Source organism: Mytilus galloprovincialis, chromosome 9 (assembly GCF_965363235.1).
Source record: "Mytilus galloprovincialis chromosome 9, xbMytGall1.hap1.1, whole genome shotgun sequence".
Lineage (NCBI taxonomy): Eukaryota > Metazoa > Mollusca > Bivalvia > Mytilida > Mytilidae > Mytilus > Mytilus galloprovincialis.
In genome coordinates this window covers 14,256,250-14,279,622 of record NC_134846.1, presented here as the reverse complement: position 1 = coordinate 14,279,622, position 23,373 = coordinate 14,256,250, and the positions used below count along the sequence as shown (strand labels likewise).

The following is a 23,373-nucleotide window of genomic DNA, read 5'->3' as shown; positions in this document are numbered from 1 at the left end:
ATTCTTATATCCATCATAAATATTCTTTATCATTATATCATGGTCCAAATCCCCATTTATAAACAGTAAAAAAATCCTAAGGTGAATTGTAACAACATGCAGTGAACAACCTGACTTGGTACTTTAGATAAATCTATTACAGATTGCAATAATTGTCCTTTTCTCTATTCTTTATAGAACCCGTAAATTTAGATACAATCCCTGTAAACTGATTGATCCGATGAATAATCTTATTTTGAAGGTGGTTAACTCAAAACTATCGTAAAACATTTATATATTGTTTTAAAAAATACTATTATTGATTTTGTATTTGAGTTTTGATAGTACACCTAACCCCACATTCTCTCAATACTGTTTTCTTACATTTTGGCATTGCACAAGGTCATGCTTTTTTTTTTTACATTATCAATTATACTTTTACAGTGACTTTACATTTAATCCATTGGAAGTATGCTGATTGATACTTAAGTCTGGGATAACATGATTGTTTTAATAGTTGTAATTGGCTTTGAACTCAGCTTTCAGTAAGTGGGAGTACTCTTATTTTGTGACTATTGTCTTCTGTTTTTATGTTAGTTGTTTTTTGTGCTTTGGAATGTTTTATCAAGTTAAGCCATTTAGAACTTATTTCTACTGTTTGTTTTTTTATGTTATTCTATTGCACTGCTGTACGTCTCAGGTTATGGGAGGGTTGATAGCTCACAAACATCAGCTTTTTAATATAGTTGTTGGCATAGTTTAATGTCTGTCATAATTGTTTTTCTTAATTTTTTTCATTATAATTTAGTGCTTTAGTTTTCTTTTTTTTAATTGTTTCAATTTTTTTCTTGTCTGGGCCTGTTACGGGTGACTATGAGTTATGTTGTTTTCCCCTCAATGTTAAAAGCTGTCCCTTATATCCATATCATTTGAACTTTGAGGTATAGTTGTCTTATTGACAATCATACAGCATATCCTAATCTTTATATTGGTAGTCAAATAGTTTGCCTGTATAGACCAAATATCATAACAGTAAAACAATCAGTAAAAAACTATTCATTCAAGTACCATCTATACATGAAGTTCTATTTTATAATTAACAGTGAGCTTTACTTTACAAGAAAGACAAAAACACAAAATTTATTTGACATGTTTTAATGTCAATTTTCATAATAAGAAATCAACAACAAAACTATATTCAAGTATGAATATTTATTTCTCATAAGAAAATAAGAAAAACTTAAATACAAACATTGTTAATAGCTATTTACAAAATCAACAATATCTAACAGACATATATTTTCAAACAACCATTCAAAACACTTTTATCTTTTAATATCCATTGGATAGCATGTATACATTTGTTTAGAATTAATTTACAGATCTAAATTCATAAAACAGACACTCTCTCATTTTCCACTTACTTTCATTCAAAATTAACTCCATTGTAAATTACTTGACACATCTTCCAAAATTCTCAAATTAAGAAATAAAACAATTTAAAGTTTTCTAATTCTTATGTCTAGCCCATAACCAATAAGAGACAGTTCCACTAGTTTTCTCTTGTAACTTAACTGAAGGGATGGTTAAATACCAGCAAACAAATTGGCATACACATTTCAATTAGTAAATTTAAATTTGCAGAAATGGAAAGGGGTAATTTTAATAGTTGGAGTGATCAATAAAAATTTTGAGTGAATGGCATTATGGGGTCTATCTTTAAATTTAACATCTATATGTGTGTGTTATATCAATGGTGTAAATTGTGTACATTAAGGAGTAGTATCTTACAGTATAGTCCGTTTTAATTGTTGCTGTTACAAAATGACCATTGACTATTAGAAGGAGTTAAGAATACAAGAACTTTAACATTCCTAAAACCATGCTCTAACAATTTATGAATTTCCCTACTATTTTAAATTTTCTGTACAAGCCATGTGAAATATTTTGTTTTGTTAATTAAAAATACAAAATGATCATACAAACGTTATGCACATGATGCATTATATCCCTTTCTATTTAAGTATATTGAATTCATTCACACACACCCAGCAAAGCATTGTTTACATATTACTGTACAATGATAAATTTTCATAAAAAAAGATGAAAATGGAGAATTATCTCTCCTTTGTTTTTTTAATGTAGTGATTAAATTATCTCCCCTATGATCAAACTATCTCCCCTATGTTTTTTATGTAGTTATCAAATTATCCCCCTTTGTTTTTTTAATGTAGTGATCAAATTATCTCGCCTATGTTTTTTTAATGTAGTTATCAAATTATCTCCCCTATGTTTTTTTAATGTAGTGATCAAATTATCTCCCCTTTGATTTTCAATGTATTTGTTGATTTCCCACAATTAACCTTGACACAAAATGCTAAATGATATGCAACACTGATGTCTCACTTCACAACATTATTCACATAGGGGACATAATAATGAAAATGAAAGTTGAGCATATTTTAGACCTTGTTTCATCATGATCATTATTTCTTCTAGTTTCACAACTTTGTATTTGAAGAACAATCATCATACACTCTCTCAAAACAGTTTGTTTCTGAATAATTCACAATTTTTAAAATGTCATGACGACCAAGCTCCAACAAAAAGTTTCGTAAGTTGTAGAAATTGAATGCACGTGCATTTTCGTATTTGCTTGATAACAATTTCCAATGACACAGAACCACTCTTGCAGGCCATTCTCTCTGTGTATAACAAAAATACTGTATGATTTCAATGTCTCTGCAATTTAAACCTAAAATAGAAAGAAATTAAGATATATTAAGGTATATCCTGGTTACAGTAACCTAATGTAGGTTCATTTGTAGTAATTCATGGTTGAATTAGCAGATAATGATGTAAAGTACGTAATACTGAAATCAGGAAGTGAAAACTTTATTTAATTTTAATTATCAGCTTTAAGTGATGTTTTGAAAAAACTAATAACCACAAAACTATTTTTAACACTTAGATCCATTTTTATAATTTTTGGACCATTTTATGAATCAAAATATAAACATATTCATGTAATGATTGTTTTTTAATTCTATTTTTTTATGGGGAATACCCGGAAAATATAATTTATTGATTCAGTGCAGAAATGGTTTATGTATCAAAAGCAATTTTTATGACGTTTGTTTCTACTGGAAAGTTGTCTCATTGGCAGTTGTACTACATAGCCTTATTTCATATTCAAGTACATATAAAAAAAATAATAGTTTACAAGTATAAATACACACACATAAAAATTTGCCTTTCCGTTACAACATACTTTTTTTCCCAATAGAAGATGATATTAAATAAAAAGATTAAAAAGGTTAAAAAAAAATTCTCACTTTGAAATGACAGACATTAAAGTATAGATCCTTAAATATTTTTTTCAGTGATGGTTAGAAAGATAGCATTCAATATTTGTTACAACTCAAATATTGAAAGAACTGCTGATTATGTAAAAACGTTTTATACATGTAGTATAATATCTATATTTTATAGTATACTTTCTGGCATGAACAGGAGAGCCCCTAAATTTGTTTAAATACATTCCTTAATCTTACCCAATTTTTCAGCAAAATCTCTCCAATCTTTCTTCATACAAGCAGGGGTTTGGTCTAAGCTGAGGTGTATAATTACAGCACAGAGTTGGGACCAGGACAGGTCAAGGTCCATTGATAGTTTTGGACTTTTCCTTTCCATCAATAACTGTACGGTCAGGCATAGCTAAAACCAAAACAATATTATTGAATACACATTGAGTTATCTTACCTATTGATATCAGAAATATATCAAAAGGTACATGTCTTATACCGCCACTCTGGACACTTTCCTGTGCATGTCAAAACTCATGGAGTGCATTGAAATAGTCATTATTTTTCTGATGTTTCTTTTTTTTGACTCAATGATTTTTGTTCGAGTTGAAAGTATGGTTGAATTGAAACTACTTCTATCTAAATTGAAATCTTTTTTTTGGGACACAACAAATAGAGAATTCGGGAAAGAGGAATTTTATCTTGTTAACTGTCAGTGTACAGCTAGTAAAAACCCTCATGTAAACACTATGCCAATAACACTGAAAGCCCCTGGGCTCCCCCTAAATCTGCCTCCAAGAGCCTTGGACGTGTGGCCTCATCTCACTGAGCACCCTGAATGTAGTTTCTTTTACAGACATAAATTAAAAAGGTAAACCACAAACTGTATAATGGGGTTAAATTTACATTCGTTTCATTTGTTAATGAACCGTTTTATTCTATATTAGGAAATCAATTAAACCTCTGACACCGAACACATCAATCTGAATGAACTTAATTGCATGATATACTTTAACCTAGATCTAACATGTCAACTGTATTTCTCACAAATATTTAAAATTTCACATCATTTATTTTTATTTTTAAAGAGAAGTAAAAAAGTAACCATGATTCACATAAAAAGAGAGCTGACTATACAGTATGGGTTTCTCATTGTTGAAGGCTGTGAAGCCTGTGATGCCAATAATTGCTCAACTTCATTTGAGCTTTGGTGGACAATGTCGACAATGGTGGATAGTTGTCTCATTGGCAACCATACCACATCTCCTTATTTTTAAATTAACATAAAATCTTCAAGAAGGTATTGATAAGATCACAAGGGAGTGCATGAGTCTTTATTGTGCAATGCTATGCTTCATTGTATCGTATCAAATTTGAACAAATGCGCACACAACTGAGCACTGGTGTGTGCAATCATACTTCCCTCTATAAATGAAGGTGCAAAATCATTTACATATTATATAATTTTGTTCAGCTCTGTTGATCTTAAGTCTCAGTTTGATGCATTTAATAAAGTATTTTAATTTTGAATAGTATTAACTGGCATATATAGCAATGTATAGGTTAAAGCTAAAAGTTTACAACCAACAGAATTGATCTGTGCATTTGTTAGAATCTGCCTAAAATGGACTTTTGAATAAATAGAACAAATGAAAATAAACTGATTGATTGATTTTGGTTTAAAGGTGAATCTGCACACATAAACTATATTCCTAAAAAAAAAAATATCAGACACAAGCCTAATGTCATTACAATATGAGCTGTGTTGGATAGAAATGAAGTTCACATGTACATGTATATGTTTTTGATTATTTTTGTAATAATCAGACAATATGAAAGATAATTTTTGGCCTGTTTTGTAAGATTCTTATTAAAATCAAATCAATTTTCAAATAGTTACAGACTATGACACGGGTTATGTTCTTCTCATATTTTTCATGATGATATAATACTAAACCTCTAACAGGAGGGATTCATTGTGCCTGATATTCATATGATGAAGACATAATCTTTCAATCAGTTTAATTGAGGTATTGAGCTGGTATGTCAGTAACTGCTAGTAGTCTGTTGTTATTTATGCATTATTGTCATTTTGTTTCATATTTTGACAGCAGACTCAGACTTTTCCTAAACTGAGCTTTACTGTACATATTGTTGTGCATTTGTTTTTCTACATTGGCTAGAGGTATAGGTGAGGGTTGAGATCTCAAAAAACATATTTAACCCTGTCCGCAATTTTGCGCCTGTCCCAAGTCAGGAGCCTCTGGCCTTTGTTAGTCTGGTATGATTTTTAATTTTAGTTTCTTGTTTATAATTTTGGAGTTTAGTATGAAGTCCATTATCACTGAACTATTTTACATATTTGTTTAGGGGTCAGCTGAAGGACGCCTCAGGGTACAGGAGTTTCTCGCTACATTGAAGACCCATTGGTGGCCTTTTGGCTGTTGTCTGCTCTATGGTCAGGTTGTTGTAGCTTTGACACATTCCCCATTTCCATTTTCAATTTTATTTGCATAGAGATTTGAAATAAGTCAACAGAGGTATTGATTTCTACTCAACTCAGCTCAATATAATACATACATCACCATTCCAGTATTCTGTTTCTGACACTGCTGTCTTGTGACACACATTACTCCTCGTAGTTCTGTCAAAACAATATATTCATATTATTGAAATTATTAATTGTGTTCTTAAACCACAGAATAAAAACACATATTTTGTCTCAATCAAATACCATGTAGTTTGAAGAAAAGTCACAAAATACCCTCTCATCCAACCCAATTCAGTAACAACATGTGCATAATTGAAATATCCTGGTATATATGATATCCATGGCCTACCATTTTTCAGTTTTAAACCATTGAATAAATATTAAAATGCACTACAATCATGACAATATTATCTATTGACCTTTTAAACTGGTCCTGGCCGTCCTGCAGATTATTTATTCCTAATTAACCTCTCTTTTGACCTTTTAAACTGGTCCTGGCCGTCCTGTAGATTATTTATTCCTAATTAACCTCTCTTTTGATCTTTTTTTCACACAGCACATAAAACATAGCTACAAATGTATTTGGGAAACACAAATACATTTTAATTCAAATCAATTTCAGATTAAAATTCCCCAAAAAGGGAGAGTAACCATAAGCCACAAATGGATTTTAAATAATTGCTTCACCACTGCTGACTTTTTTCATTAGACTTCATTGAAATCAACCCAATTGTATTTGAAGAAAAAACATATTTGACCATAGCAGTACAACACAAGTATTGAAATTATAATGCATTTTTAAAATTTGCTACTTACTAAGCAGTGAATTTTGATGATGGGCATACATATTTGATTTTCGTTCTTTTTTTTGCCGATAAAATAGGCCATTAGTTTTCTAGTTTGAATTGTTTTACATTTGTCAGTTTGGGGCCTTTTATAGTGTACTATGCTGTATGGGCTTTGCTCATTGTTGAAGACCATACAGTGTTCTATAGTTGTTAAATTCTGTGTCATTTTGTCTCTTGTGAGAGATGTTTCATTGGCATTCACAGTGTTCTAGGATTCCCATTACCCGTTACCCGGGGTAAGTGGATTAGGACAACGGGTAAGTCATTTTTTAGCCTTTGTCACCCGGTGGTAAGTCAATTTTCAAGTTCGGGGAAGCCGAAAAACTCTTGAAATTTCCCGGTCCTCTTCAATTTTCCCATATCTGCTTTTTATTTTTATTAAATCACGAGAAAAAACTTTGATAAAAGATCGAAGATTTTGTCGATGTCTATCGGCGCTTTTATTCAAGCACTCGTTTACTAGGTGTAATCAAGCGCAAAAGAGACCACATTCTTCTCCTATCATTCTAAAAGTCGGTCACGGTGTCGGTAAAATCGGAAAATCCGGATTGATAACTGGTGCTTAAATCGGGACATAAACGATTTTTTTTCTTGTCATCGGAGGAAAATAAACTTACAGTTGCATTTATTATAGCTCTTAATAAATGACATAGTAATAACTATAACATATTTGTCAAATTTAGTAAGAAATCGTTTTTTTTGCGCCGTCCGCATTGGTTGGCGGATTTAACTTTTAGATGTGGGTAAGTAATTTTTTTATTGATCTTACCCGTGGTAAGTCAAGGTGCCAAAAAAATCCTAGAACACTGCATTCATACCACATCTTCTTTTTCATGTATCTTTATTTTTATTATTAAAAATACTAATGAACAGTAATGACATATTAGTAAGCATGGTAAGAGAAAATTATTTCTGTCAAAGTTTATGTTTAGAGACAGAATATTAGAAATGATAGAGATTCATTGAAGGTGATATAGCTTATAAATAAGTAAATACCTCATGAAAATGTCATCTTCTTCACACATCTTGAATTCATTATCCCACCACTTTTCATGTTTGTTCACAACTTCAAAGTCAACATCAGTTATATTTAATCCTAAATGTCTTTGTCGATGAAAACGCTGTAAAATTTTCACTCTATTATTTGAATATCTTACCCAGCCGAGATTTTTATAATAAATTCTTTGATATTCGCTATCATCACTTGAACAACTGTTTCTATTTGGCCGGTCATTATTGCACAAATCATTATCTTGTTTGTGTGGATAAAGAACATCCACACTTTCTGCCCTAATCAAATGACCTTGTGGAGGTCGTGAATTACAACTTGGAGGATTAACAGGATCACGTTGATTTACAATAACCAAAGTATTCCCATCTGAATTCTCCATTGCTCCAATGTTTGTTCCATCATGGGGAGTAGGTAGGGGGAATGTTGTACTTGGGTCATCCCATGTTTTATGTCCTACTGTGAAGGGACCATTAGTTTTTGAAATTTCACTATTTGTTGTTTCCTCATCACTAACAGTAATAGAATTTGAATCAACCTTGAAAGACGATGATTTATCTGATATAGAACTTCCTTTCCCATCATCAAAGTTCTCTTCACTTGAATCGTCCGAATTCTCCACTGCTTCATGACTTTTTTGATGGTGATGAGGAGAGGGCAATGGCGGTAGATTAATACCACTTGTTGATGATGACCACTCTATATTACAAGGAGATGAAATTTCAGAAAGATCACTACCCCCAGATAAAGTTTTCTGATCTGTCAGCCATCTAAGCACTTCTGGGCTCGGATCATTTGTCATTTCAACACTAAGTTCTTGCAGATGGATCTCTTGTAGCTGATGACACAGATGTGTCCTGAAATCATAGCCCTTGTCGTCTCCAGACATGGATGATCTCAAATTTATACAATGTACATGCTGAATTTCTACAAAAGACAAAATAATTTGAATATTATCGCTATATAGTTACAAAAAAAATATTTATGAGAATTTTAGCCTTAACCAGTTGATATTTATTCCCTAGCCTTTTGGCTCAAAGTGAACTTATCTTTTTAGTGATGAAAAACTGGACACCTGCTTAATAATTAAGGAACAATATTTTGTGATTCTTGAGTAAAATTATTGTTGGCTTGTTTGTATGTCTGCTGATTTTCTGCCTTTACTTTGAATACACATCTTTATATATATAAAAATGCTTCAACTTCTGGCCAGATTTCAATTAAAAATTCAAACTATTTTAAGCACTGAAATAATTTTTACCCTGCCATGAGAAATTGATGAGCTTTGCAATATTTCTACAAATAAGGAAGGGCTTTTATTTTAGTTTAAATCATGCTTTATAGAATCACAAGAATGAAGTACCTGCACATGGACTTTTCTCTACGATTTCCATTTTAATTAATCTCTTCAATGGATTAACCAGAATTTCTTTGAATTCCAGATTGCGTAGCTGATGGTAATTTAACACATTTAATTTATTATCCAACACAGAAAAGTTTGTCTTTCTTAAGATAACACGGACTGGCTGTTCATTATTGTTTTTAACACTGTACATAAACCACTGCTTCATCACTTTACCTGTAAGAAGAAACATTTATATATATATTTATTTAAAAAATATATAAATAACGAAAAAACCCACAAAGATTGCATGGTAATAATGGTAATGGCTTTCAGCTGTACCAAGAAACTTTGCATTTTCGAATAAAACTATATAAAGTATCAGTTATTTTTAGGAAACTTGATTTTTTGGTTTAGACAAATTGCAAGCAAGGCTATAAGAAATTTGTATTTTCTTGAACGCTTGAATAAGTGTTTACCTATATCATGAATATACCCACAAAATACATGTCATGTTTTTAGTAATGAATCCACAGTGGTTATTAATAAGACTGACTAAAACTGTTACTATAGCTAGCTGTTTGACTGATGAATTGACCGACTGATTGATTAGAGATAATTTAATCAATTGACTGAAATGTTTGAGTCTGATTGATGCATCTACTAACTGACAGTACTGTCAATTGATTGATTGATCATGAGATTGATTAAGACTTTTTGATTGGTTTATCTAATGTTTATCAGGTTAACTGGAGTTTAGAACAACTTTCGGTTTTTGCACATAATTTTATTTTTCCTTTGCCATGGTGTTGTACACAAATGAACTGGTGAATTCAATGTACTGTCTCTTTTTGATTTATAATTTACTGATTGTCCCCCTTGGTTTGCTTCAAAACTTATTTTACTAAACATATAATTTCATTAACAACTACTTTAAGTTTATACTTCATAGAATTTACACTAACATATTATCAGGTACCTATCAATAGACAATCTTGACTTATGAAATGGGTTTTCGTGTGTTTGTTTTACATTGTTTTCTAGTAGACAGTATCCCAACAACATAAAATATCAAATGAAACCTAAAGTTTAAAACACTGTTCTCTAATAAAACCTAATATTTTTGCAATGATAAAAAAGTTCATGAACTGGTTTCCATTAGTATGTGACCCTCCTTTCTTCATACTTGTTATTGTAATAATATCAAATAGACCTACCAAATGTTTTTTGAAGTTTAATGTTTAACTTTTTTAGCTGAGAACTTTTCCCTGGCACCACTCTGTCAAACAATTTAATCCTGTTTGATCCCAGGAACAAACCATCAGCACTTTCATCTTTATATATAACAATCGTCAAACACACAAAGTTTTCGTATGCCTGTTCTTCCTCTTTCTTATGTCCCAGACAAACAAAGGGTTTGGATTTCTTGGATTTCTCTTCCAGGATACTTAGTTCTATCTCTTCTACATCAAAGAAACAGAACTCCTCCTCTTTAAAGGTTCGTAGGAATGGTCCAACTTGAATTGAATCTGAAATTTAAATATTTTTTATATGAATAAAGCAGACTTACAGAATACAAGTTGAACCTTTTTAAAAAGGTACAGAGTGCTTTACTAAGTTGACATGAATTGACATCAGCTTTTGATCTTTTTTGCATTTGTTTTTGGAGAAAACAAGTTTGATCTCTGTTTCAGAAATATTCCTTAGACAAATAAAGGGGATCTCCTTATTGACATGTGATATAATATATACTGTGGATTCATTTACCTTCTGTGCCAATTCTTGTGGATTGGCACAGAGGAAAACTTACATCTTCATGGATATTTAGTATTGTGGTTTTGGCAAAATCTAAAAAAGAAGATGTGGTATGATTGCCAATGAGACAACTATCCACAAAAGACCAAAATGACACAGACATTAACAACTATAGGTCACCGTACGGCCTTCAACAATGAGCAAAGCCCATACCGCATAGTCAGCTATAATAGGGCCCGATAATACAATGTAAAACAATTCAAACGAGAAAACTAACGGCCTTATTTATGTAAAAAAATGCACGAAAAACAAATATGTAAGGCATTAACAAACGACAACCACAGAATTACAGACTCCTGACTAGGGACAGGCACATACATAAATAATGTGGCGGGGTTAAACATGTTAGTCTGCATATATTTATATAATTATATATTCCTTCAAGATTCAGTGAATGTTCAATTTGTGGTTCCCCTGTACCCTTGAAATTCACAAAAATTGGTATGAATATTAATGCAGTAGTAATTGTTAATTTTTACTATATAAATATTATTACACTCAAATGAATAAATTTATTTCTGTGTAAGGATTGATACAAACATTTGATATTTAAAGTAGTTCTATTCACATTTCACATTTTTTTAAACTTCTATTTGTTTTCACATTTATTTAAAGCAGATATGTGTGTCGAAAGTTAAGGTCAAGGCCAATTCATTTTGTATCATTTAGATAATACACATCTTTAATCTAATGAAAGGATGCATCATTGTCTAGCACCATAAGTAGGTCACCCAATTAAGACATCACAAGATTCATTTTTAAGCAATCAAGTGACCTATAACTACAGTCAGGTGACTTAGAATAAAAACAAATCTGATAAGAGTCTGAAGGTTATCAACAAAAGAAGAGTATGCACATAATTTTCTTCCTGATAAATAATTTTAATTTATTTTGAATAAGAGTACTTTTCTTTAATATTTTTAACATATGATTATTTGGTCCATATTTTAAAGAAATAAATAGCATGTCTGGTAAATCCATTACCTAGTCATTACACCTTAGTCTGACCTTTCACCTTGAAGTTCAACATTTGATATTCATAACTTTATTGGATTTTTTGTAGAAATGCAATCGATCATCGAAGAAATATTATGACTACCCTGTATTACATTTTTTGATACTTTTAAAATGCAGACTACCGGGTACCCTTTTATATAATTTATTAATTTCAACAATAGTAAAGATTTGTTAAACCATGTGTAAAATTATAAATAGGTGTGCTAAACTTTGTTTTAAGTTTAAACAAACAACAGAGAACTATTATATCTGACAATCAAAAGTTCTTTTGTAAATTTCAAATTTTCAAGATCTGACTAATATTCACAAAAACTTGAGTTTAAGCAAGGGTTTGAACAGAAAAAATCACAGGTTTTATCCACATAAGAGAAAGTGCAGTCCAAATTTCTATTTATAAAAACAAATTTTTGACATACTCATAATTGTTTTTACGAAAAAATAATTTAACAGCCATGAGTGAGTGAGTGTTTATCCATAGACTTTCATGGGAAAATTTGGTTGATTATATAGGGTATCACTGAGGCATGTCTGGAGAGCCCCCCCCCCCTTTTTTTTAAGGTTAGTCAGTAGCCCCTCCCTCCACCTTTATGAAAAGTTCTGGATCTGCCACTGTCATTTGTCTGTACATGTCAATGCCTCCCATATAATATTTATATGCATACTAGTATTTTTTTAATCTTAATATTTGCCTGTACAAATGATGTGTGTGTCGTAACTAAGCAGTTTTTCTTTTTTTAGATATGTTAACAAAAATTTAGCATTATACCACTATTTGACCCCAAAATCTATGGTGTATACTGTGCATACACCCATTATATCATATTAATTAATATTTATTTTAAAAAATCTTTAGAAACTTTGTACAATGTATATCCATGTTTGAGCTTACAGAGATTTAATTATGTCAAATTTTGCCTTATTTGTGTCAAGTTTTTTCAGAGGATTTAAGACTCAAGGACAAATAAATTACTGTGTAAATAGTAATTGTATTTTTAAATGCAGAGCATGATCAATATAATATATAGGTATATTTACACCTGGAACTGTTATAGCAAGAAATGTATACAATGGTAGATTTCAATAAAACTGGAAAGTAAAAGTACAACTGAAGCAAATAGAAAATATAAACAACTGACTCCAATCCCACTTGGACCTAAGTTTCCAGTGGCGGATCCAGGGGCTGTGTGGGGTAGATCCCCCTTTTTTTGGATGATCAATGCACAATGCATTTGAATGGGGACTTACAGTTGTCCTATGTTGGGACCCCCCTCCCTTTTTGAAAAAGGCTGGACCCCTTCCCCTGGTTTCTTACCAATTAGCATGTGACATGCATTATACTGTCTGAATTGTGATAATTTCTTTTCCCTGATAGTTAAGGGGTAAATGAAATACTTGAATGTCAAAGTTGTCATATTATAGAACAATACGTTAACAACAGTTTTTTTTTATTTGTTTCTTTCTCAAGTTCAAGACTTCAACTAAGATCGACCAAAAGTCTAGATTTAAATAAATTCAATATAGATTTCAAAAATAAAAGACAAAATTGAATTTCAGAACATAAAATTTTTTTGTTTGTATCTGTTGAAGATAACTTACATTCCTTTTCTTTCTTGTACAGTCTGAGGTAGACGTTTTCCTGAAAAAAGAAAACAAACTAGAAGTCAAGAATATGAAGTTAAAACAATGTAGAAAAATCAAATATGGTGATCAACTTGTGATCATTTCAGTGCAGTAACACAAGGGGAAATTAATCGACTAATATAGAAAAAAATTGTTGACAATTAGTATCTGATAATCTCGATGTTGAGAACAAAGTTAAAGATGCAATAATTAAGTCTGATATATTTTTCACTAATTTCCATTCTTCCACATCTTATACACAATTTCCTTCTCCTCTTCATTTCAATATTCACTGCCTTATTTCCCTTATTGTGCAATTATGAGCATTAAACTGCAAACAGTCAATAAACATATCATATTTAATTTCAATATTGACCCACAGTGGTGTATGCTTCAGGGGTAATAATATTAGGTCTCATATTTAACTAAGTATAAAATAGTTGTTTAGTGCCTTTAGCTTTTATCGAAATTTTTTTATTTTTTTTTCAAAAATGCATTATACCTTTTAGCTCTATAACATAATCTATGTAAAGATGGCTAGGCATACATATCACAAAATAAATGGGGAATGTATTTATGGAACACACATGATGCCCTCTGCTTACATATCATATAAAGATGTAAAGGGATATAACTGAAGAACGGTCAAAGTGGTGCTACCCAAATTGATACTTGGTCTGTATTTTGTGGTAATAAGCATTGTGTATAAGTTTCAAACATTTGGTTGAGGCAAACTAAAGTCAGAGAACAGAAATTATAATACAAAAATTTTTCAATTTTTAAAGGGGCATAACTCTAGAACAGTTGACAACACCAAAATTTGAATTTGATCTGTGTTTTGTGGTATAACGCATTGTGTATAAGTTTTATAGTATTTGATAGGGGAAAACTAAATTTAGAGAAGAAAAACTATGTAACATACAGAGGGACAAGGGGACAGATTAATGCCCCCTATGCTATATATGGTGGGGGCATAACAATCTAATACATAAAAGCTGCATTTAATTTAAATGAGTATAGAAACAGATGTTAACAACCCAAAACAATCCAACTGAGCTATTTCTAACCCTCTATGATAAAGTGTTCCTTCTTTATTGTTTAATTTCTACTGGATTTCTCCTTGCATGTCACTGTGATTTTTAAAATGTACCGGTATTTTGGTCCACACATACTTGAATAAATAAAAGAAAAATCCCTTATAAACCAGGAAGAGAAATAAGCTGACATTTAAATTGAGCAAGGTTCATTGCATTTCAATACAAATCATTCAATTATGTTATAATAAATGTTCTGGGTCAAAATGGTTATGTAAACACAATACATAAAAAGACTTCTTTAAATGGTATTAAAGATAAATATTATATCTTGATATCTATTACATCTTGATATAATTTTTTTTTCATAAGATAGGGAAATCCCTGATTTCTTAGAAAAATGTATATCCTCTGAAATAAAACTTTCTACCAGAGAATGAAGTCTGTACTTAACACATTGTAACAAGAGAGATGAAAGGATTTGGAGTGGGTGTAACTAATGGAAAAAAGTTTTTAAAATTTACACTTTATATATATCTACACACATGTGAAAACCTTATTGTTATACAAATCTTAGATGTTTGATGCTAGTTTCACATATGAATATGTTCCATTAGCTTTGGTTAGCAGATTATAAATGAAACAACCCAACATATAATGAATGGATTCAATTAAATTTTGATTGGAAATGGGGAATATGTCAAAGGGACAACAACCCGACCAAAGAGCAGAAAACAGCAAAGGCCACCAATGGGTCTTCAAAGCAGCGAGAAAATCATCCCCCATACTGGGATTTAATGCTAGCAACTTATATTCAAACCATGAAATTTCCAAATTTATTGACCATATTACCTGTTTAAAGTAAGAATTCTTGTCAGACAATATTACAATAGAGAATGGAAACATGAGAATGTGTTAAAGAGACAACAACCTGAACAAGAGCTGAAAACAGCCCAAGCCACTAATGGATCTTCTTATAAGCAGACAGAAATGTTTTAGGAGACAGCCCCTGTCAGACAATTTTTTGACAAAATTACCTGTTTAAGGTGACCATCCCTGTCAGAATGATAATGTTTTCCGGTATAAAGTATTCTTGGACTCACTTACCTGTTTAAGGTGACCATCCCTGTCAGAATGATAATGTTTTCCGGTATAAAGTATTCTTGGACTCATTTTTCATTTCTTCCATTAGCCTCCTGCAATATAAAAAGAGACATTTTAAAAACCGTTCTGTTTATTACACATTTCAAAGTTGCCTATCGTTAACAGTTGACATTGTGATGTAAAACATTTACACCAATGTTTCTCTATAAAACAATTCAATCTATAGATAAAGCACACATGTTTGTCCTTTTGGCCATACCTTAACATCCATTTACATCCAAGTTCCAGAGTTTTTCGCAATTTGATCAAATCTAAAAAGATATCCTATATTGATTATTTCTACCTGTTTAAGTTCTTCAAATCTGTATTTATGGGCTTTCCTTAATATTTGAGTAAAAATACTTTTGAAAATGCAAAAAGATACTTTTCATCACTTCTTAAACTTTTGCATTCTGATGCAACATGGGCATTAGGTCGTAAATCTTAATTGAAATCTTGTAAAGAGATATACATGTTATAATTATATACATGTACATAGATCTCATAAACATGTTTAACTCCGCCGCAATTTTGCGCCTGTCCCAAGTCAGGAGCCTCTGGCCTTTGTTAGTCTTGTATGATTTTAAATTTTAGTTTCTTGTGTATAATTCGGAGTTTAGTATGACGTCCATTATCACTGTACTATTATGCATATTTTAGGGGCCAGCTGAAGGACACCTACGGGTGCGGGAATTCTCGCTACATTGAAGACCCATTGGTTGCCTTCGGCTGTTGTTTGCTCTATGGTCGGGTGGTTGTCGCTTTGACATATTCACCATTTCCTTTCTCAATTTTATTATAATATAGTTAATGTTCCACTTGTATGATGAAACCCACGGAAATTGGATCAACAAATAATTAAAAGAATTAACAGTATTGCATGTTTGCTTGCAAAGTTTTCCTATACTTGTACATAGAATTTGTACATACTGACTTTGAATTGGCCCTGACATTGTATAGTTCATTTTTTATTACTCTTTACTGCATGTTTGGAAACAAATTTTTCTTAAATCTTCAATCACAAACAGGTTCTTGCTAGAGCAGCTAGAAGAAAATGAACGGTGAAAAAAAACAATTCTCAAGAAATACAAAACAAGCTAGTCTTATCAGGGTATGGAATTTCAATGATTTGGCCTTGACTTTCAAATGTTAAATATTATTGCGCACTAAATATTTGATAAGATAAATACTAAAAAAATTAAAAAATGTTTAAAGATCTAAAGCAACTGTGTATTGACTGTGACTAAAGCTTTCAGTACAGCATCCCTTTTGTTATAATCAATACCCAGATTTGTGCATAAAAACTATCAGTTTCTTGTGTGAGCATACTTATCCTTGTTCATCTTGAGGAGGTTTGTGCTTTATCAGATATATATATATATATATATATATATATATCATGTATATAGTCTAACATTTGTTAGTCAAATAATCAAGATTCTATTTATTCTCTTTTATCAAATAAACTGCCATTACATGATGATAATGCAGTAGTGAATCCAGGGGGAGGGTTAGTTACCGTTACGGGAGTTGGAACAGACTGGAACCCCTCCTCCTTTTTTAGCGGATCAATGCATTTGAATAAGGACATACAGTTGGACCCCCCTTTTTTATTCTTGGTTGGGAATCTCCCTTTTGAAAATGGCTGGATCCACCCCTGATAATGTCAGATATAGTTGTGTTTAACATTGAGTGGCTGCTGCACTTTCATATGCATATGCACAAAGAACAAGTTGGTGTGATATAAATATGTATCCAGCTTTGTACTTGCCCGACATGCTGAAATGGATTTTAAATGTGATAAGAAAGCATATAACAAAAGTATTACAGAAAGGCTATGAACTGCTGTGGATGAATTTTTCTTCTAGGATACATATTTCAATTGATAAGATAAATTGTATTTTGGAGGATCATTGTTTTTACAGTTTTTGCCTCATTCTGCTAAAAACTTAAAAAAGTGAATTGTGTTGGCAATTTAAAATTGTGGTTTACCTTTACCAATTTGCAAAGAAATGTTCATGGGTACCCGATGAGTAATCATGAATTTGCAGAAATATTTAACTTTGCTACTAGTTGAGAAACAGGTTAGAGTTTCTAATGGCACCTCAAACCAATGAAATAAACACACAGTACTACCTTTAATGTGGTAGCTAAATAGCTCTGTCCAAGAAAAGGGGGTGCATTGAATTTTTTACTTTTTTACCTTAAAATGTACCATCGTTTTAAAAATGCATAAACATTACCTTCTGGAGTCACTTTGACATTTTTATGTTGTAAATCATGAATAAATAAACTTTTAAAAGCGACATAGAATAAAAAGTATTCACATTCGGTATAATATAATTTATACATTGACGTAAATGTAAAGACCAATTAAATCAAGTTAAAAATTAGACGGGAATGAATATTAAAAAAAATCTGGGAAGTACAGAGTTTACCTGATATTTAATTAGTAGACTTACCTGTAACAGGGAATATAATGTGGATTTTTAATGTTTCACAAAATAATCCTTTTTCAAATGTATCCCAAAAAAATATCTTCAATAATATTGCAAAACACAGTGAAAGTTATTTATCGTTTGTGATGTCACTAAATGTTTCAGCCTTTATATGTCATAATAAACAAAATTCTTGAGTCTCTGGGTACAGATAAGGTAAACAAAACCATTCAGGTAAAACATTTACACAGGTAAATAACATATATATGGGCTTTCTCGAATTACTGAAGAAATCACTATTAAATCATTCAAGGATTACATACATGTATAACATGATACAGCAAAATTTTTATTAAATACATGTACTTTTCAATTTTTTAATAAACATTAGATGCAAAAAAGTAAAATAGAAAACTGTGCATTTACATACATTGTACATATCTTAAAACTGGTATAACAACTATCACATCCATATAAATTTCTAGAATACTGTGGACCAAAACTTTAAACATCAACAAAAATATAGTAATTGGAAACCTGATAAAGAGGCCCCTCATGGGGGGGTCCTAGTAATCACATAATCACCATTTTTTTGCCAATATAATCACATAATCATTAAATATTTGCTTATCTTTAGTAATCAAATAATCATAAACTAAAAATACAGTCCTAGGTAATCAAATAATCATGAAATATTTGGCTTAATAATCAAATAATCATTAAAAAAACGGCCAAGTAATCACATAATCAAAAACCCCATGAGGGCCCTCGATAAACAACATTTCACAAGTGATCTAAATGCAAAGTAAAAAGTTACTAGAAAAATAACACAGAAGTGAAAAGACAGCAAATGGCCTAACCATCTTATAATTGGAATACTCTATTATTTCTAAACGATTTAAAAACTTCATGTTTTAATACTGTACAGTACATCATGATCAGTTCCTCCTTTGATACCTTATAAAACAAATCAATATATATACAAGACACATCTTTGGCTTAGAGCATCACCAAGTTAGACTTACTAAAATTTAGACGATAAAAAAAAACCTGATAGTCCCTTGAATGTATTACAACTTAAGCACCTTCAGAAAACCAAAACGACGTCAAGTGCCAACAAAACACTGATATTTCATAATTTGTAAAATACTTCTGTGAATGCTCCTAATAAAAGCACATTGTATTAGCTAAAAACCTAAAGCCTTTAGCCACAAAAATAAAACATGTATAAGCAAAACAATAATGCAGAGCAGCACATGCAGTGATACTTTTAATAACAAAATATATTAGAACAAACAAATCAAGATCTGACAGTGGAATAAGTTATATAGGCAGTAATACTAAGTTATCACTCTGTCAAAAGACTCAAAGTGTTTGGTTTAAGGTGATGTTATTTGACGTCATTTGCACGTTTGTTGGGCATAACATCTATGTCAGTATGTTGAGTTAAGGGATGAATATTCTATTGGGGATAACTTTTGAATGACTTCTTCGTTAACTGTTTTTAAATGATAGAATTAATATATTTCTTTAAAAAAAAAAAACTTTGAAAATGTCAAGCCGTCAAAATTACTTTATCAGTTCAAAGATACAGGAATCCAGTTAGCCTATAGAACATTACAGTGACTTGACTGTAAGTGTTGCTATCCACCAATTGCAATTCATTCAAAATTTTGACCAAATTGCAATTTGTTTTATTAAACCAAATTGTTCAACTGGTCAGAAATTTGAACCAACTGCTGTAGAAAACCACAGTCAAGACTGAAAGTGCAAGGTGATAAAATAAAACATACTTACAATCCTATAAGACTTTAACTCCACTTTATTGATGGTATTTTTAAATCAGTCTATCAATCTGTATAGTTATATTATAGCCATTACCATACAAAAGGTGAACTGTTTTATTTTTAATTGCTATAAAAATGTCCAAACTAAGCTTTTATATAGTTTTTCTTTCGAAAAGTATTCTATATTCATAAGAATCACACATTATGTGAATAAAAACATTTCATATTCAGTAAAATATTTGTGAAATTGCAATATGTTTGTAGGTTTGTATATAAAATCCTTTTCAAAAGAAAAACTATATAAAAGCTTAGTTTGGACATTTTTATAGCAATTAAAAATAAAAAGGATTTTATATTTATAAGAATCATATATCATTTAAAATAATACATCATATATTCAGTAAAATATGTGTGAAATAACAATATGCTATTGATAAGTTTCCTTGTGGAGATAACCTAAAATACTATTCTTTTGAATAAAGATTTTTTGAAACCAAAAAAGATTAACTCCCCTTCCTACAAACATATTGCAATTTCACAAATATTTTACTGAATATGAAATGTTTTTATTCACATAATGTGTGATTCTTATGAATATAGAATACTTTTCGAAAGAAAAACTATATAAAAGCTTAGTTTGGACAATTTAATAGCAATTAACAATAAAACAGTTCACCTTTAGTATGGTAATGGCTATAATATAACTATACAGATTGATAGACTGATTTAAAAATACCATCAATAAAGTGGAGTTAAAGTCTTATAGGATTGTAAGTATATTTTATTTTATCACCTTGCACTTTCACATTTTGACTGAACAATTTGTTCAATATTCTGACCAGTTGAACAATTTGATTTTATAAAACAAATTGCAATTTGGTCAAAATTTTGAATGAGTTGCAATTGGTGGATAGCAACACTAACAGTCAAGTCACTGTAAATCAGAAATCAGAGTATAGTAAATTCATAAATTATTGCGTGCTTTATTATTGCGATTTTGTCAGTTGAGACTTGAATGTTATTTTAATTTTTACAATTTTGGGAAAAAATCCTGCTTAATTCGTATAAAATATTTTTAAAATGCGAGTTTAAATTATTGCGTTTACAACTTTATCCCAATTTTCCCAATAATAAAAACTTCACAATAATTTCTGAATTTACTGTATAGTATTTTTTTAGATTGTTTCTGGTAATGAAAATGATTTAGATATGGATCAAACATATTCAGGCTCCTGACTTAGGACAGGAACATACATAACATATTATGGTTTATTATAAACAATGACAGTCATGATAGTGTCTTCAAAAGTGAGGTCTATAACTATAAGTTTTTATCAGTTTTATTAACTAACCAGTCAAAATTAAATATTGCCTCTCTCCCTTGTTTATTGTATCATAAAAGACAAATAGATATCATGTGTATAAAGAACTTGGAGAGCTTTATTACATGTATATCATTTCTGCAAAGTTTTGATTACATTTGGCAAAAAAGTTAAAGAGATGATGAAAGTGTAATCTTTGTACCTTATTCAATTGTCAATAATCAAGAAATGTGAACTACCAATATTTTGCCAATCTGTGCAACTGTAAACGTTGAGTTAGACTATAAACCACAGACTAGACTAAATTACATACATCATGTACATGTAATCAATGTAATAATTCAATTTAGTTTCTGGAGAAACATTTTAGAAAATTAAACAATCAGAATCAAAGATTGGCATTTGTAGGTCTGATTTTTATCAGTTTGGAACCTGAGTGAGGATCAATTTTAAAAGACATTATTGCTCTGAAGTTTAAACCAATTGGACAAGTGGTTTCAGGGAAGATAAACGGATGACAACAGACCTATACTCATTGTAATAGCTCTCATATAGTCCAAATGGCAAATTGAAATTAAAATGGCATTGCTAAGTCCAAGATGTGATAGGCTCATGAGTCATTAGCATTTGCCCTGAATATAATAAAACATCCTTTATATTACATTTGTACACTATCAAAATCAATTGATTACTTTTATCAGAGACAATCAAAGCAAGATTAAATTAAACTATTCAACATGTTCAATATCAAACATTTAAAAAAAGGTGCACGTGTCAACACACTAAGGTTCGAAACAAGGGAGCGAACATAATTTTGCAAACAAACCCAGATTCAAATAATTCTGATTTTTAACAGTATCCTAGTGTTATCGGTTCTCGATAGTGTAACAAACTTTTGCTCTGTAAGGCCAGTTCTTCAAATAAATGTGGTCAAAGCTGATTGTGTTAATTAAGTAGATACTTTTATTCATTTCCTATTATCCCCATGATTTTCTTTTGCGTAAATCTAAAAAATCAAAACATCTGTTGTTGTGCTCAATTTTGACATTGTGTGCAACATGTGCAATACATCATCATATGCAGTTCTAGATAGAAATGTGAAAAGTATAGTATGGTAAGCATGTTTGATGTTAATAGAAGATTTAAAATTACGCAAATTGAAGAAAAGTATCAATGAACTATCATTTGTCTCTAGAACCATATTTTTTTTTATGAATTTTAGCCTAGTCGATCATTTAAGGCATCTTTAACAGATATCCTAGGAATTATCACTCAACATTCTCAAGGACAAAAATATGCATTGAATATTTAATCTTTAATAAATTTTAGATAATTTTAAATTATTGAACCAATTCTTATACGTTATAAGATGTTGTCACAGCTGTTATAAATATTTTACTGTCACAGTAACAATATTTAAGGGCATTACTTTTCCGATAATTGAATTGAATTAAATTTCAAAGTTCATAAGATATGGCCCAAACTGCGTTCCATAGATTTTTTTCCATAGCCACGTCACACCACATCTTACAATTATGTATTACGTATGTTGACTTGACCTTCTTTTCGAGCTAAGTTTTGTATACATTTGAAAATGTGCTGAGGATGAAGTTTGGGTTGTTTTGGGAATAAGGAAAAGTAGGTTAAAATCCGAAAATATTATTTTTACTGTTGTAAAATGTCTGAAAACTTGAAATGTTGAAATTAAAGCATGCTTGAAGCTAGTTTTTATTCTGTCCTTGAAATACCGACTAATAGAAAAATTGTGCAATTTCGTGAACTACTTTTATTTTAACCACATGCATTGCTATAGAGAACTGATTACTATTAAAACAGATGACTACACGATACTAGTTGAAAGGCTATTTAAATTTTTGCTGTGACGGTTATTTGGATACTAAATAATTTAAATTATGTTAACTTGGAGCTAGGACGTATATAAGACGTATGTTAGTTATACGTCCTTGCTTGGAGTTGGAGTTTTATTAATATTGATATTGCAAATAATGAGCCAAATTACACTGTGACAGTCTGGTGCATTGCTAATAAAAAATGGTGCGAATGGATCAACTCAACCAACAATAAAATTTACCTCAGCGATCGCATACACTGTGTTTTTGTCGGAGTCTGTGTAAAATAGCTGCTAGTTTTTTGCATGCGGACGTTCTGCTTTCGATTCAGGATGGGTTTTCCCGGAAATTAGTAACTGAAAGATTATATTTT

General features: G+C 30.8%; 1 protein-coding gene across 4 annotated transcripts; it reads right to left on the bottom strand.

The window, feature by feature from the left end:
- Window positions 1-1,176: 1,176 nt before the first annotated feature.
- LOC143044476 (uncharacterized) lies at window positions 1,177-23,367 on the bottom strand. Of its 4 annotated transcripts, none has more exons than XR_012968684.1 (10): window positions 18,066-18,238; window positions 15,568-15,656; window positions 13,403-13,442; window positions 10,192-10,503; window positions 8,996-9,211; window positions 7,620-8,559; window positions 5,865-5,928; window positions 3,534-3,696; window positions 2,343-2,734; window positions 1,177-2,297 (listed from the first exon to the last, which is right to left on the bottom strand). XR_012968684.1 is itself a non-coding variant. In XM_076216519.1 (9 exons), the coding sequence occupies exons 2-9, from the start codon at window positions 15,631-15,633 to the stop codon at window positions 2,481-2,483; spliced, it is 2,055 nt and encodes a 684-aa protein (XP_076072634.1). In that variant the 5' UTR covers window positions 15,634-15,656; window positions 23,243-23,367; the 3' UTR covers window positions 1,177-2,480. The 4 variants fall into 4 exon arrangements, 2 of the variants coding, with proteins under 2 accessions (XP_076072634.1, XP_076072633.1); XR_012968685.1 differs by having other exon boundaries at window positions 1,177-2,225; XM_076216519.1 differs by lacking the exon at window positions 18,066-18,238 and adding an exon at window positions 23,243-23,367 and having other exon boundaries at window positions 1,177-2,734.
- Between the last annotated feature and the right edge of the window lie 6 nt (window positions 23,368-23,373).